The sequence below is a fragment of the Plectrocnemia conspersa genome, unplaced genomic scaffold (assembly GCF_051122295.1).
Source record: "Plectrocnemia conspersa isolate PC_06_02 unplaced genomic scaffold, ASM5112229v1 ptg000013l, whole genome shotgun sequence".
In the NCBI taxonomy this organism is placed as follows: Eukaryota; Metazoa; Arthropoda; class Insecta; order Trichoptera; family Polycentropodidae; genus Plectrocnemia; species Plectrocnemia conspersa.
In genome coordinates, this window is record NW_028277177.1 from 24,055,996 (window position 1) to 24,068,202 (window position 12,207).

Genomic DNA, 12,207 nt, shown 5'->3' on the forward strand with positions numbered 1-12,207 from the left:
ATAAATTGAAATAATATATACAATAACCATAATTATTTAATAATAATTTACATTTTTATTTACACAATTAGTTACGTTTTTATTAACACAATCATTTATGTCTTTATTCACATAATTATTAGAAAAAATATTTATACAATTATTTACATTTTCATTTACATTTTTATTTACAAATTATATATAATATATAGGTGTTTGTTAATTGTTTAAAAATACAATATCTCGATATTTTCGACGCAAACTATTCAATCACTTCACTAAAATCTATTTTCTTAGCTAAATCATTTTCAATGCACAAGACCGATAAATCATTGATCTATTTTTGTGTCATTGAATTCCTCAGCCTCATTTTCAGTAAATACCTTAATCTACTGAAAGATATTTCCGCCATCGAAACAATGACTGAAATTATGCAAATTAATTTTAGGGCAATGCATATATTTACAAATATTCAATTGTTTCTCAAAAATTAAATTTCAACTGATTTTTTCAGCGTTGAAAGTATCATGATTTTCTTTCAAATAAAGAAGTTATTTTATTAAATTGTCTGGTAATTCTTTACAAGAAGATTTATTAATGTTGCTTGTTTCGTTGAAATTTGGTTATCATTTAAATTTTGAATATAGAAAATTGCTGAAAACAGTTTCTTTACTTTAATAGCTGCTTCAAATCGCTAATGATAATATCTAAAGCAGGAAAAATTATAAAAATCTTGAAACGTTTTTCGCTTTCAACAACTTTTCTTTTATTTTCTCTGATCCTAAAATATCGGATACTAATTTTGCGTCTTGAAAAATAATTTTCTAAAAGTCGCGTAAATGCTTCATCTTTTGCATTAGAAATGTAATAAGAGCGATTTCGACATCGAGGAATATTACTTCACATTGTGTTACAATATTGCTGCTATTCAAAATGCCAATACCTGACCTGAAATATTTTTTAAGAGCTTTCCAACAAGGATGATGACGCCGTCAGGGCTTTAAGGAACGCCTTCTTACAGTGGGCTTGGTTTAAATATTTGTAAAACAGCGGTGCGATAGGCACATAGCTGAGTGTATAAAACATATAAAAGGGCCTCCTAGAACCGAAATTAAGTTCTCGCATATAAGTTTTTCGAGGTAATCTTTAACACTTTAAAGTCCTAATTTATATTGATATATGTACATTGCCAAAGTCAACATATTTTATTCCTAAAACAATATTTATTAATCCATTATTTTTATACCTACTATATTTAATTTATTATTTTACCTTTTGAAACATGTATAGCGTAAAATATTTATTTACCTACAATTTATATTGAACAGCTTATAAACATTTTAAGACTTCTTCATTTCTATGATATCGAAGCTATGCTAGAAATTTTTACTTTAGATCTTAAATTAAATAAATATAAAACAATCAATCATCGGAATAATAATACGTCAAATTTAATTTTAACAAAAAAAAACATTTTACTTATATACAGATCTAGATGTATAAGCCCCACAAGAGATAACTAAGGATTTTAAATTTGTATGTATATCGTAGTATCTTATTACGAATAAATATACATTATTACCAAAAAAAGTAGCAAAAAAAATATTTAAAATTTTTTTATTTATTTTTTATATACTTATTATTTTATTTATGTGTACAGGCTAGAAACTACCAAAAATATCTTACAAAATAAATTTCATAGTATATTATCACTGATATTTTTTAGTTGCAATATTTTTTTATATAAATAATATTGCGATAATTTAACAAAAAAAATATGGAAATAATTTTAATTAATTATTAAATTGTGATTCACTATGATAAAATAGTGAATATTTTTATTAACGATAAAATGTTGCAAAAAAATATATTTAATTGTGATTATTTATTTCGATATTTGTTTCAGGAATGTCGTGTTTCACATTAACCACTATGTTAAGGTTAATAGTTTCCTGACCCCTCTTAAAATCATTAGACCATGTCTTTTGAATGTCAGGATTTGAAATTTCGGGAATGTTTGATTTCGGGACTTTGAGAGATGGCTGTTCACATATGTAAAATCCCGGAACCTCGCATGGAAAATGAAGAAGCAAACCATCTTTATTCATTGAAACGCAGTTATCTGCGGCTACTATGACCTTTTTTGAATCCCAGTGAGCGTAGTTAACATTGCTGAATAATTCATCTGAAAATATTAATATTTATTACAATTAAATTAATAAACACCAAGAGAGATAGTTTATAGACTTACTGGTAACTGTTCTAAAATACCCTTTTTCAAAATTTTCGTGTACTCCAATATAAGCCCTATCTGGATATTTTACATTAATACTAGTATACTTTGGTTCTTGAAACATACTAGACAAGAACATTTCTTCGTGTAAATTTCTTATGATAGCCAAATGCCCTCCTTCAGTTCTACATATTTTTTCAGCAGTAATAAAAATTTCTGGATTCATGTGAATTTTATAGCATTTTTCTACTTCAGCAGCATATCTGTATTCTACATATTTAAATATTATTAAATCAACTAGATTATTGTCTATAACAAGATATATATTTATAAGAAAAATATTAAAAAATATTTCAAAAATACTTTAAACAAGTTATTCTTAATATTAGCAACTTAAAAAATACATTTTTTTTGTAACTGTAAAATATTCAATAAACATGAAATTGGACATGTTATAGTTAAGTCATCTATTATTTTAATTTTGTTAGCTGTAAAGATCTATTTTAGTAAATAATTAATAACGAACTCACAATTATATCGTACAAAATTTTTACATAATATTTTTTGGAAATGTAGATTATTTTATTATTTAAATGATAAGAATGGCTTTTGAATTTGCAAAAATGATTATTTAAGAAATATGCTATCGAGTGTAAAAGAATATTTTATTCGCCAATAAACATTTTTGTAGATAATTTCAATACATTATTTGTCGCTTTTTAAAATATAAATGCTAAGCAATTATATAGTAATTAGCAATTATTATTATATTAATAAATATTATTTTTTTAAGTAAATAAATTTTTAATAAATACTTATTTATAAATGATAACATAAATCAGTATATTTTTACTTTATTTCAGTTACCTGTATCATTTATTTGGCAATTGAGATCAGTAAAGGGTATTTTTCTTTTAGCTGTTTCTTTCTCACAAACGAATGGGTAGGTTGAATTACAATTTTTATCGTGTAATTTTCCTACTCTACTTAAATATCCACACATTCCTACTCCTTCATTAGGTTGCTTAGCATCCCATAAATTATAGTAATATTGTAAATCTTCTCCTAAAAATTAAACATTTTCTGTTATTTTAACGTAATTTTTATCAACGATACATTAAAAACAATATTATATTAGTAAAATCATACCATAAATAGTGGTGAACTTTTGTAACGGTCTTTAGGAACGGATAAGAAATTAAACTAAGCAAGACATTCACTTCGAGTGTATTTCTTGGCATTGCTAATGAAGCACCTTCAGCTTCGCACATTTTTACAGCATCATACCACCCAATTTTCTTATTGTATGCTTTGTAATACATTCCAATTTCTGGATAATAGGTGTAAGCTAAAATGCAATTTTAATTTTAAAACAGAATGATTGAAACAATTTTGAATATCTATGCATTTGCTTAGTATTTACCGATAATACTGTTTATAAAAAACATTGTAAATATCAAGAAAGTATACTTTAAATTCATGATATTCGTTAAATATGTTAATAATAATTTAACAAATATTTAAGCTTCGCTCACAATAGTCCAATGATAACTGTATTATCATTCTGAATTTTCTTGTTATATATGACTGATTTGACCTTTTTATTACTATGAAAATACTATAAAAACCAGGCGTTACTTAAAATTGTTAAATTAATATATTTTTAAAATAATATATTTGTGAATATATATACACAGCTTTTCCATCATATATGTATGTAGTATATTGTCTTAATTACAGTGAAGCAAATAATCATGTATAATTAGTACAAGTCACACCGGGTTAAAGATAAATAGAAATATTTTAATACACAGCCGTCTGTGCTTATCGCTTACAGAGGTCAAACAAAGATCGTTTAATTCTTAAGAATTTGTGGATAATATAGGCAGAAAAACGTTTCAAACTTTTGTTAAAGCGTTTTTCTAGTAAAAATTATATGTGTATTCAATAATCTTCTCAAAATCCATCGATTGATTGACAGCGTATATCAATTATACACTAATCAATGGATTGATAAGTGTGTGCTTTTTAATTTATTTTAAGAAACACACTTATCAATCAGATTTTTTATATAAAAATTGTTAGTGTTTAATTTAAAAACGCTGTCAATCATTCTATATTTATTGATGAAACTAATGAATTTACATATTGTTTATACTAGAAAAACGCTTTAACTAAAGTTTACAGCATTTTTCTAACCATTTATCCACAAAATTACGATACTTCTAAAACACCTTATTTGGGGATTCTGTCAGTTTATGTGTTTGTTCATATAAAGGTTTACAATTTTTTACATTCATTACATTTTTTTAGTATGATTATTTTTCCCTACTCATGAAATCTCTTATTTTTGCAGATTTTTTTTAAAAAACTCTTTCTTTCTCTTTTATATTTGAGGGTTTGGAGATTATGCCACGCAAGATTTTTCCGGACAAAAGTTTTACGGAAAGTTTTTTGCTGGAACGATCTTCCCGGACTGCATTTTTGTGCACACAGTTTATTTCATTTAATATAAATATAAAAAAATATTTTTATATTTATATTAAAAAAAATGGGGTAGGCATTTGGATTGTTAAAATTTTAACCATCTTTTATTTACTTCATTATTTTTTACTTTTTTAAACTATTTATTAGCTTTTCTATAATAAATAACCGTTGTTAGTACTTTGATTATTTTTATGATTTCTTTAAATTCAAAAAAATAAATGTTAAATAAAGATTAATTAGGACTGAAAATAAATGGCAAATTTTGAATGTTATCAACAAATAAAAATTCCTGTGGACACAAATTCTATGAAAGTTAAATTTTTTCTATGATTTGTGAATTGTTCTTTACCGACAACAGCATTCGTAAATTTGCGCCTAAAGTATATTTTTATTATATACAATGATGACAACTTAAAAACGCCATTTTCTCATAAATCCGTTCTAAGCGATTTTCATAAAACATAATAGTAGGGATATGTAATAAAATTAATCCCTAGCGTGAATATTAAATAATCCTACCTTATGCAATGTTTTTTTTTAAAGCTTGATTATAGTTGTGGTCCAGGAAAGTGTAATGGTCGATATTTAATCTTGATGTAGTCCTGACAGATGAAGAAGAAATTTTACTATAAATCAAGCACGGACACATAATAAGAGCAAAAGCAAACTAATGAATAAATTGCCTAAACTCAAAGTTTTATACTTTACTTAATTGTCATCAAATTCGAAGAAAACCGTCCAAAGCAATTAATTTTGTAATTTTATTATTTGGGTATCCGTCAGGCAATTAATTAGTATCCCTCAGGCAATTAATTAGTATCATCAAAATAATCCCTACTTAGTTTTAATTACTTCTCATATGTGATTTTGCAAAATTCATTCCTAGATTAGTTTTCAGAAAATATTTTCGTGACAACTTTTCTTAATACTTTAATATTAAAAATAATGATAGAAAATAAATTTATAAAAAGTAACATAAAACACTGTAGTAATGAAAATAGCCATTTAAGCAAGTCACAAAAAAGTTCTTTCAAGTTACAAGAGCGATTAATTTTATTACATGTCACTACTATTCAATTTTATGAACATCTTTTCGAAAGGATTTTGATAAGAATTCCGATTTTAAAAAATAATTAGGACGCGTTCGAGGTTGTCATCCGTATATTCAATACATCATAATATACGTAATAAAGATAAATTTCTCTCTGATTTGGACGAATCAGTGAGAAAAAAATTAGCCCGCATTGAATCTGTGTATATCAATTTGTTGTTCACATCCAAAATTCGCCATTCATTTTCATCAATACTGCTGCTAAAGATACAAAATTTAATTTTCTGTTTTTATAGACGGCAACTAGATACAATGTTATAAAAATAATCAAAATACCAACAACAGTTATTTTGAAAATCTGATAAAATGTTTTATTACCAAGCTTAATACTGATTTAATGGATTTAATTAAGTTTATTGCTACATTGCATTTTTTTCAGCAGTAATAACATTTTCCTAATAAAGGTAAATATGAAACAAAAATCCATTAAAAATTACCGATTATGTTATTAATAAAATACATTAAAAATATTAATAGAATATTTAGCACAAAAGTCATGGTGGTTAGTTAGTATTAAAACGTTAGTTTAATAAGTATTGATTTACTTCATTTGCTAAAGTTAAGTAATAACTGAGTATTTAATTTATTTAATATGAAAAAACTACATCATATTGATTTTACTTAACCGAAATGTAAAATACTCAGGAATATTAAATTGTCTCAGAAATATACATATTTATTTAAGTTTTATAATAATAATAATATTTTACTGATTGATGAATGTGATTTATAACTGGAAGCGTGACTAAAGCATTTCAAGCAATTTAAAATATTTTCATCTATCTAGATTGATTCTCATATCCGGCCCTTGATTTATTTCACTATTACGCGTTTTAATTTATACAGCGTGCTCCGTGAAGCAGAATCACTATAAATCAGATCGGCGCCACTTTAACCCGTTGGAGCTAAAGGGTTACCTGTCGTCGTTAATTTACTTTGCCCTTAATTAAAATAGAACATAATTTCATTGCGGGTATATTTTATAATAAAAGCTCTTAAATATCGTTAAATAAGATGAAATTGATAAAAAAACTAAGCATAATATAACAGTATAGTTTTTAGAAGGTAATAAATTATTATACTTACAAGAAAAGATTTTGATTATTTTTGCTAATTTTTTTTTCTTTCATCACCCTGAAATGTTTATTAATAACTTGCGCTATTAGTCACATTTAGAGGTCACCATAACGAGCACTGAAACAACAAAAATATAAATTTTCCACACTACAATAATATAAATTAAATTATTTATTTTAATTTTTACCACCCACGTAACAGTTTGTTATATTAAAATGTAATACTGACATGAAAATTATTTTTATTGTAATATGAAATTCATTCGTCACAAAATCAAATAAAGTACGTTACTTATATAAAGATTACCAAAAATCTACCGTTCACCCAACTTTATATGCGGTATAGTACTTTCACAAGCACATAAACACCGATACATTGTAATTCTTGCCGTGGAAAACTTTATCGGTAAATACACATTTATATCGGCCCCTTGTAAACGGCGTCTATTTTTATGGTTTGCGGAAAAAATAATAGCCACACACTCCGCAGAAAACACGAAAGAGTCTGGGGTCGCAGAAGAATGTCTACCGCTCGTTATGATTGGATAACTCATCGCCCCCTAAACCCGGGCGCCCGTGCAACTTTTCGGTTTCGGTAATCCACGGTACGTGCCACCGATACACAATCACGACCCTGTGCGATCCCTGGCTGCCCATAATTTACCCGGTTATACCTTAAGGACCACTCCGGGTAGGAATATCGATGACGTGCCCGGTTCTCTCTACATCTCTACTTTTTCTTGTTTATTTCCATGCTTGGTGGCGAAAATCAAGATCCACGAGAAAAAAACTCTACGTGTTTTATATGCGTCAGGAACAATACGATAGTATTTTTTTATCTGCCGGATATAAAAGAAAATGTTTAAGCTTAGTTTATATTATAACTTATATCATGATAAATTACACACGCTTGCTGCATAAATAAAAAAAATAATAAATTCATATAAGAGCGTGAATAAAATAAATACCTATTTTTTCATCTTAAAATATTCGTTCATACTCTCTATGGCATTTTTTAAGTTTTCCAATGCTTATAAATTGCATAGGCACGTCTCAAACCATACTGCACAACTTAATCAGATTTAAACCTTTTTTCTCCCATTACTGTGTAGGGGTTTTCAACCACCTATCTAGTCACAATTCAGAGGTCACTATAACAACCACTTGAACAACGAAAAAATATTTTCTTCACTACAGCATTATCAACTACTTTAAATAGTGCACATCACGCAATGAAAGAGAGATATCAATAGCATAAAAAGTAGTAGTATGAGAAGACGTGCCTTAGACAGTACATTCGACATTGATTAAATTACCATTGTTATTCGCGACTAAGTAGCTACTTGGATGTAAAAACCCCAGATGTTCCCACTTACTTCATATTATTTTAGATAAGTAGTGAATAAAAGGAAGGTTTTTTAAATAAAATATCTATCTAGCTAAGGAAATTTGTTATTCTAACGTAACTTATTTAAAGTGGTATTGCGTTATTTTCCATCATTATCTATCATTGATTTACGTTTTTTTTTGTCAACGTATAGGACATTAAAAAACACTAGCTAGCTACTTTTCGCTATGCCATTTTTAATTTTAAGCGGTGAAATAGTAGGGTATTATATTTTAAACGATTTTTTTATTGTCTTAATTTTGAATGACAAAAAAAATGTTAAAGCCCTTTCATCTCCCAAAACTAAGTGCCGTATTCAATTCCGTCTAAGACATAAACTATAACATATAAAGATATATATTTATTTATTACGTTAATTATATAATACATTTACCAGTCCAAAAGGTTTCCTTTTGACCGACACGACAATCCTAAATTTAATCATTTCTTATCGAGAATCCGATATATGCGTGCACGGTTCTTGTAGTGTCGCTAACTTAATTCCGTCTCCCTTTGTCATTGTCACACACAGGAAACCATTGTAACAATTACGATGAAAAAGCCCTTCCGTCAGCCCTTGAACAATGTAAACATACACAACCAAAACACGCCGTAAAAAATTGGCTAACAAGCACAAAGAAAACCTTCTACGTTGAAGCAAATAGTTTAACAAGTCGAGGTCTAGATAGCATTATCATTTTTTCTAGAAATTATTTTGAAACGTTAAACAGGAACATTAACTTGATATATTCGCGTTTTATGTATGATAATATAAAGAAAGCAACTTAGCAAATTGGTTTAATGTAATATTTCTTGAAAGCCGAGCAAATACACACAAAAAATCAGTGTATAAAATTGAAAATAAATGCAACGTAAGCGAGAGGTTATTAGTTAATTTATTCACAACAATACTGAGTTTTACATGTATTATTCATTATAAATATTGTATGCCTCTATTTTTATTATTTATGAATAAGCACAAATCAATATTTTTGATGCAGTTAAATTAAGCCCTTGGATATGGCTCTAAGATATCGTTACTCAATTAAAATTGTTTATTTTAAAGTTTTATTGATGAATAATATAAATTGTCTTTTGTGTTTAATTTTTCCTATTTTAAGATTCAACATTTGTATGGTTTATAAGAAGCTAAAAATAATTCACCTTTGTGTATCGATATATAAATTTATTTTATCTTATTAAGATTTTTTTGACTTTTATGAATTCATTACACCATAATAAAAATATAAAACTTACCCTCGCTAACTTTAAAAACGTCACAATGACGTTAAAAATATATTTTTGAATAATCGCCTAACAATGACTAGTATTTTTTCACTTCAGCCAAAAAAATAATAATATCGTTTCCATGGCATAAACCTTTGAAATAGTCTCTCCGTAGTCCCCACACCTCTTTGAGGGAGAACCATCACGAAATTAATTCCGCGTTAGCGAAATGCATTAATTTCAATAAATGTTGTGAGAGAATATTTCCTGAAGGAAATAGTGCTTCAAGTACCCTTCTTTATCCCCGCACAATATTATATACGATTACAATAAAAATCCGTTATTGCTCGCAATATTCTAAGAAACGTTGTGCGTTAATTATGTACGTATTACATACCGGTGGGTGGTATGAAGAAAAAAGGGCAACCCTCAAATGAGACGTTCACGTGTCAAAGGCCGATTAACGATATAATATATCACAAGGAAGCAGAGAAAGACCCTCTCCTTTTGTTGAGAGGCATGGCAGAAATTGTTAACGAGCTTGTCATATTCTAGGTGAAGACGATCGATACTTGGACTTGCTTCAGTTTCGTCATTACTGAGATGACCTAATTATTTCAGTAATCCATTATGATTGATTGGACAAGCAAACATCATCAGGAGTTTATAATTTGACGAGGCAAAGGGTTTTATCGAGAGCTGAAAACAACGGTGTACCAAGGGTTGCAAGTGATTTTGATGGATCCGGATAAATCCTTAGTAGCGCTATATTTTTCTTGATTTGCCAACATTACTGTTTTCATTTGGAATGTGTTATTTTTTAATTAGACTGCTATATATTTTTGTGAATAACTTCCCATTAGAAAAATAATAACTTCATTATTAATATATGTTTCGGAATATTTAAACATAAAGTGGCGTTGCTTTAAATAATATCTAAGGCAATTCAGATTTTTTTAATGTCTACTACAAAAAAATAACTGAGCTATATCTAAATAAAAATATAAATCATATACCACACAGTTTTACAATGTCTAACAAACGTTTTTGTTTTAAATCATGATTTGCTTCTACTGTATATATGATGTCAGGAATTATTTAATTTAACCTATTAGACTTTTGAAATATTACACAAATATAGTATTAAACGTTATAAATGAGTTTAATATTTTTACCCAGTTTTTAAATAGCCTAAAATTATTTTGCTCTCACGCAGATTTTTCATTGCATCGTTTAAGATTTGATCTATGTATTTATTTTATTGCGTTAAAAATTGAATTTCTTACAAAGAATTAAACCGTTAAAAACGATTCATTTTCATCTAAAAAATCTTTAACAAATCTTACATTTTTTACTAAAAAGCAATTACATAGAGCAACGATGGCTTACTTTTTTTCTGGCAGTCAGAAACAAATTTTTAAATTGCAAATACATGTCAGGGGTGTCAGATATTAGCACTGAGTAATTTAGTAAATTAAAAGAAATAAAACTCTAATTTAAACATTAAAATTACTATAAAATAAACATTCGCCAACGCTGACATAGAGTTAACCATTGAACAAAAAATGGTAAATATAATATCGTGCACATGCACACATAGTAACGTTAACTAAATTTTATAAAATTTAATTGTATATATCAATTATAAAATTATTTTAAAAAATAACTGTTAATATAATCAATGTTAAAATAATCTGTTGCAAAATATTTTTTAATTAATAAATATTTCTTATCTAATAGATTTGTATCTTTATATGTAATTATTTAGTTAATAATTCAATCACATAAGTTAACACAAATTACATTATAATAAAAATAATTTTAGCTCCTTATTATAATATTTGCTTTAATTAACTTTGGTTTACTTTTAAAATACGATATTTAAATAATGTGGTAATTTTATACATATTTCCATTCATCTTTGATTTTATTAAAATTTAATGAGCAAATAAGTAGCTTGTTGTCAAAAAAAATATAATGTAACATTTATTAATAACAAACAATCATTAAAGGTCAATGTTAAATCAAACCAGCTAATTAAGTTAATTAAGAGGAAAGTTGTAGCAAATATAAAAAATTAACTTTGACATTTAAGATAAGAAATTGATATATTGATTGATAATTCATTGAGTTGATAATAAAACTTATATTGTCAAACAATGTTTTCTTAGTGTTATTCATTGTCCATTTTGAATCGCCTTTTCTTAATGCAGCTCATAATTAATTGTATTTTAAACTATTCCTTGATCTTAAAATTGCATCGGCTGTAAATCATTAAGAATTATTCGTATAAATTTCATTTTAAAGAAAAAACATTTTATGTGAATTCCCGAAGCAAATAAAATTCCGCGAGTGATATGTTAATGTAAATCGGTTAATCTGTTTGTTAAAAGTCTTTCTTTAATAAACATTTCTCCTTAAATAAAATCTTTTTTTTTGTTTCACTCTCTGGGGTATTTTTTTCGAACGCATCCAATCTTCTCTTATCCATGTTTCAAGCTTTTTTTTTCTCAATTATATTTTTTTAATCTGTTTCCAAGATGTGTTTGTGTCCTCTGAATTTATTTTTAAGTGACACACATTATCTATATTAACCTTGCCAAATTCTTTTATTTGCGGGGTCAATTTAAGTTATTAAGTTTTTGATTTGATTTAAGTTTTGAACTTCAACCTCATGCTTGAGACAAATAGATTGTGGTCAGAAATA

At 26.8% G+C, this 12,207-nt stretch overlaps 2 protein-coding genes across 3 annotated transcripts in view; one reads left to right on the top strand and one right to left on the bottom strand.

Moving 5' to 3' along the window:
* The window catches only part of LOC148227652 (uncharacterized), a 244,001-nt gene that overhangs the window by 169,945 nt on the left and 61,849 nt on the right, over window positions 1-12,207 (top strand). The window lies entirely within an intron of this gene.
* Window positions 1,423-3,254, bottom strand: LOC148227655 (hemolymph lipopolysaccharide-binding protein-like). Its single transcript, XM_088201128.1, has 3 exons — window positions 3,080-3,254; window positions 2,231-2,482; window positions 1,423-2,164 (listed from the first exon to the last, which is right to left on the bottom strand). Exons 1-3 carry the CDS (start codon window positions 3,213-3,215, stop codon window positions 1,851-1,853), a joined length of 702 nt encoding a protein of 233 aa, XP_088057254.1. The 5' UTR covers window positions 3,216-3,254; the 3' UTR covers window positions 1,423-1,850.

Bases quoted from the DNA above. Each gene is read 5' to 3' on its own strand.
- LOC148227655 (XM_088201128.1), bottom strand. From the start codon at position 3,215: ATGTGTGGATATTTAAGTAGAGTAGGAAAATTACACGATAAAAATTGT. The intron at 2,483-3,079 runs GTAACTGAAATA...TTAAATATGTAG, and splicing joins TTGCCAAATAAATGATACAG to AATACAGATATGCTGCTGAA. The intron at 2,165-2,230 runs GTAAGTCTATAA...TAATATTTTCAG, and splicing joins GTATTTTAGAACAGTTACCA to ATGAATTATTCAGCAATGTT.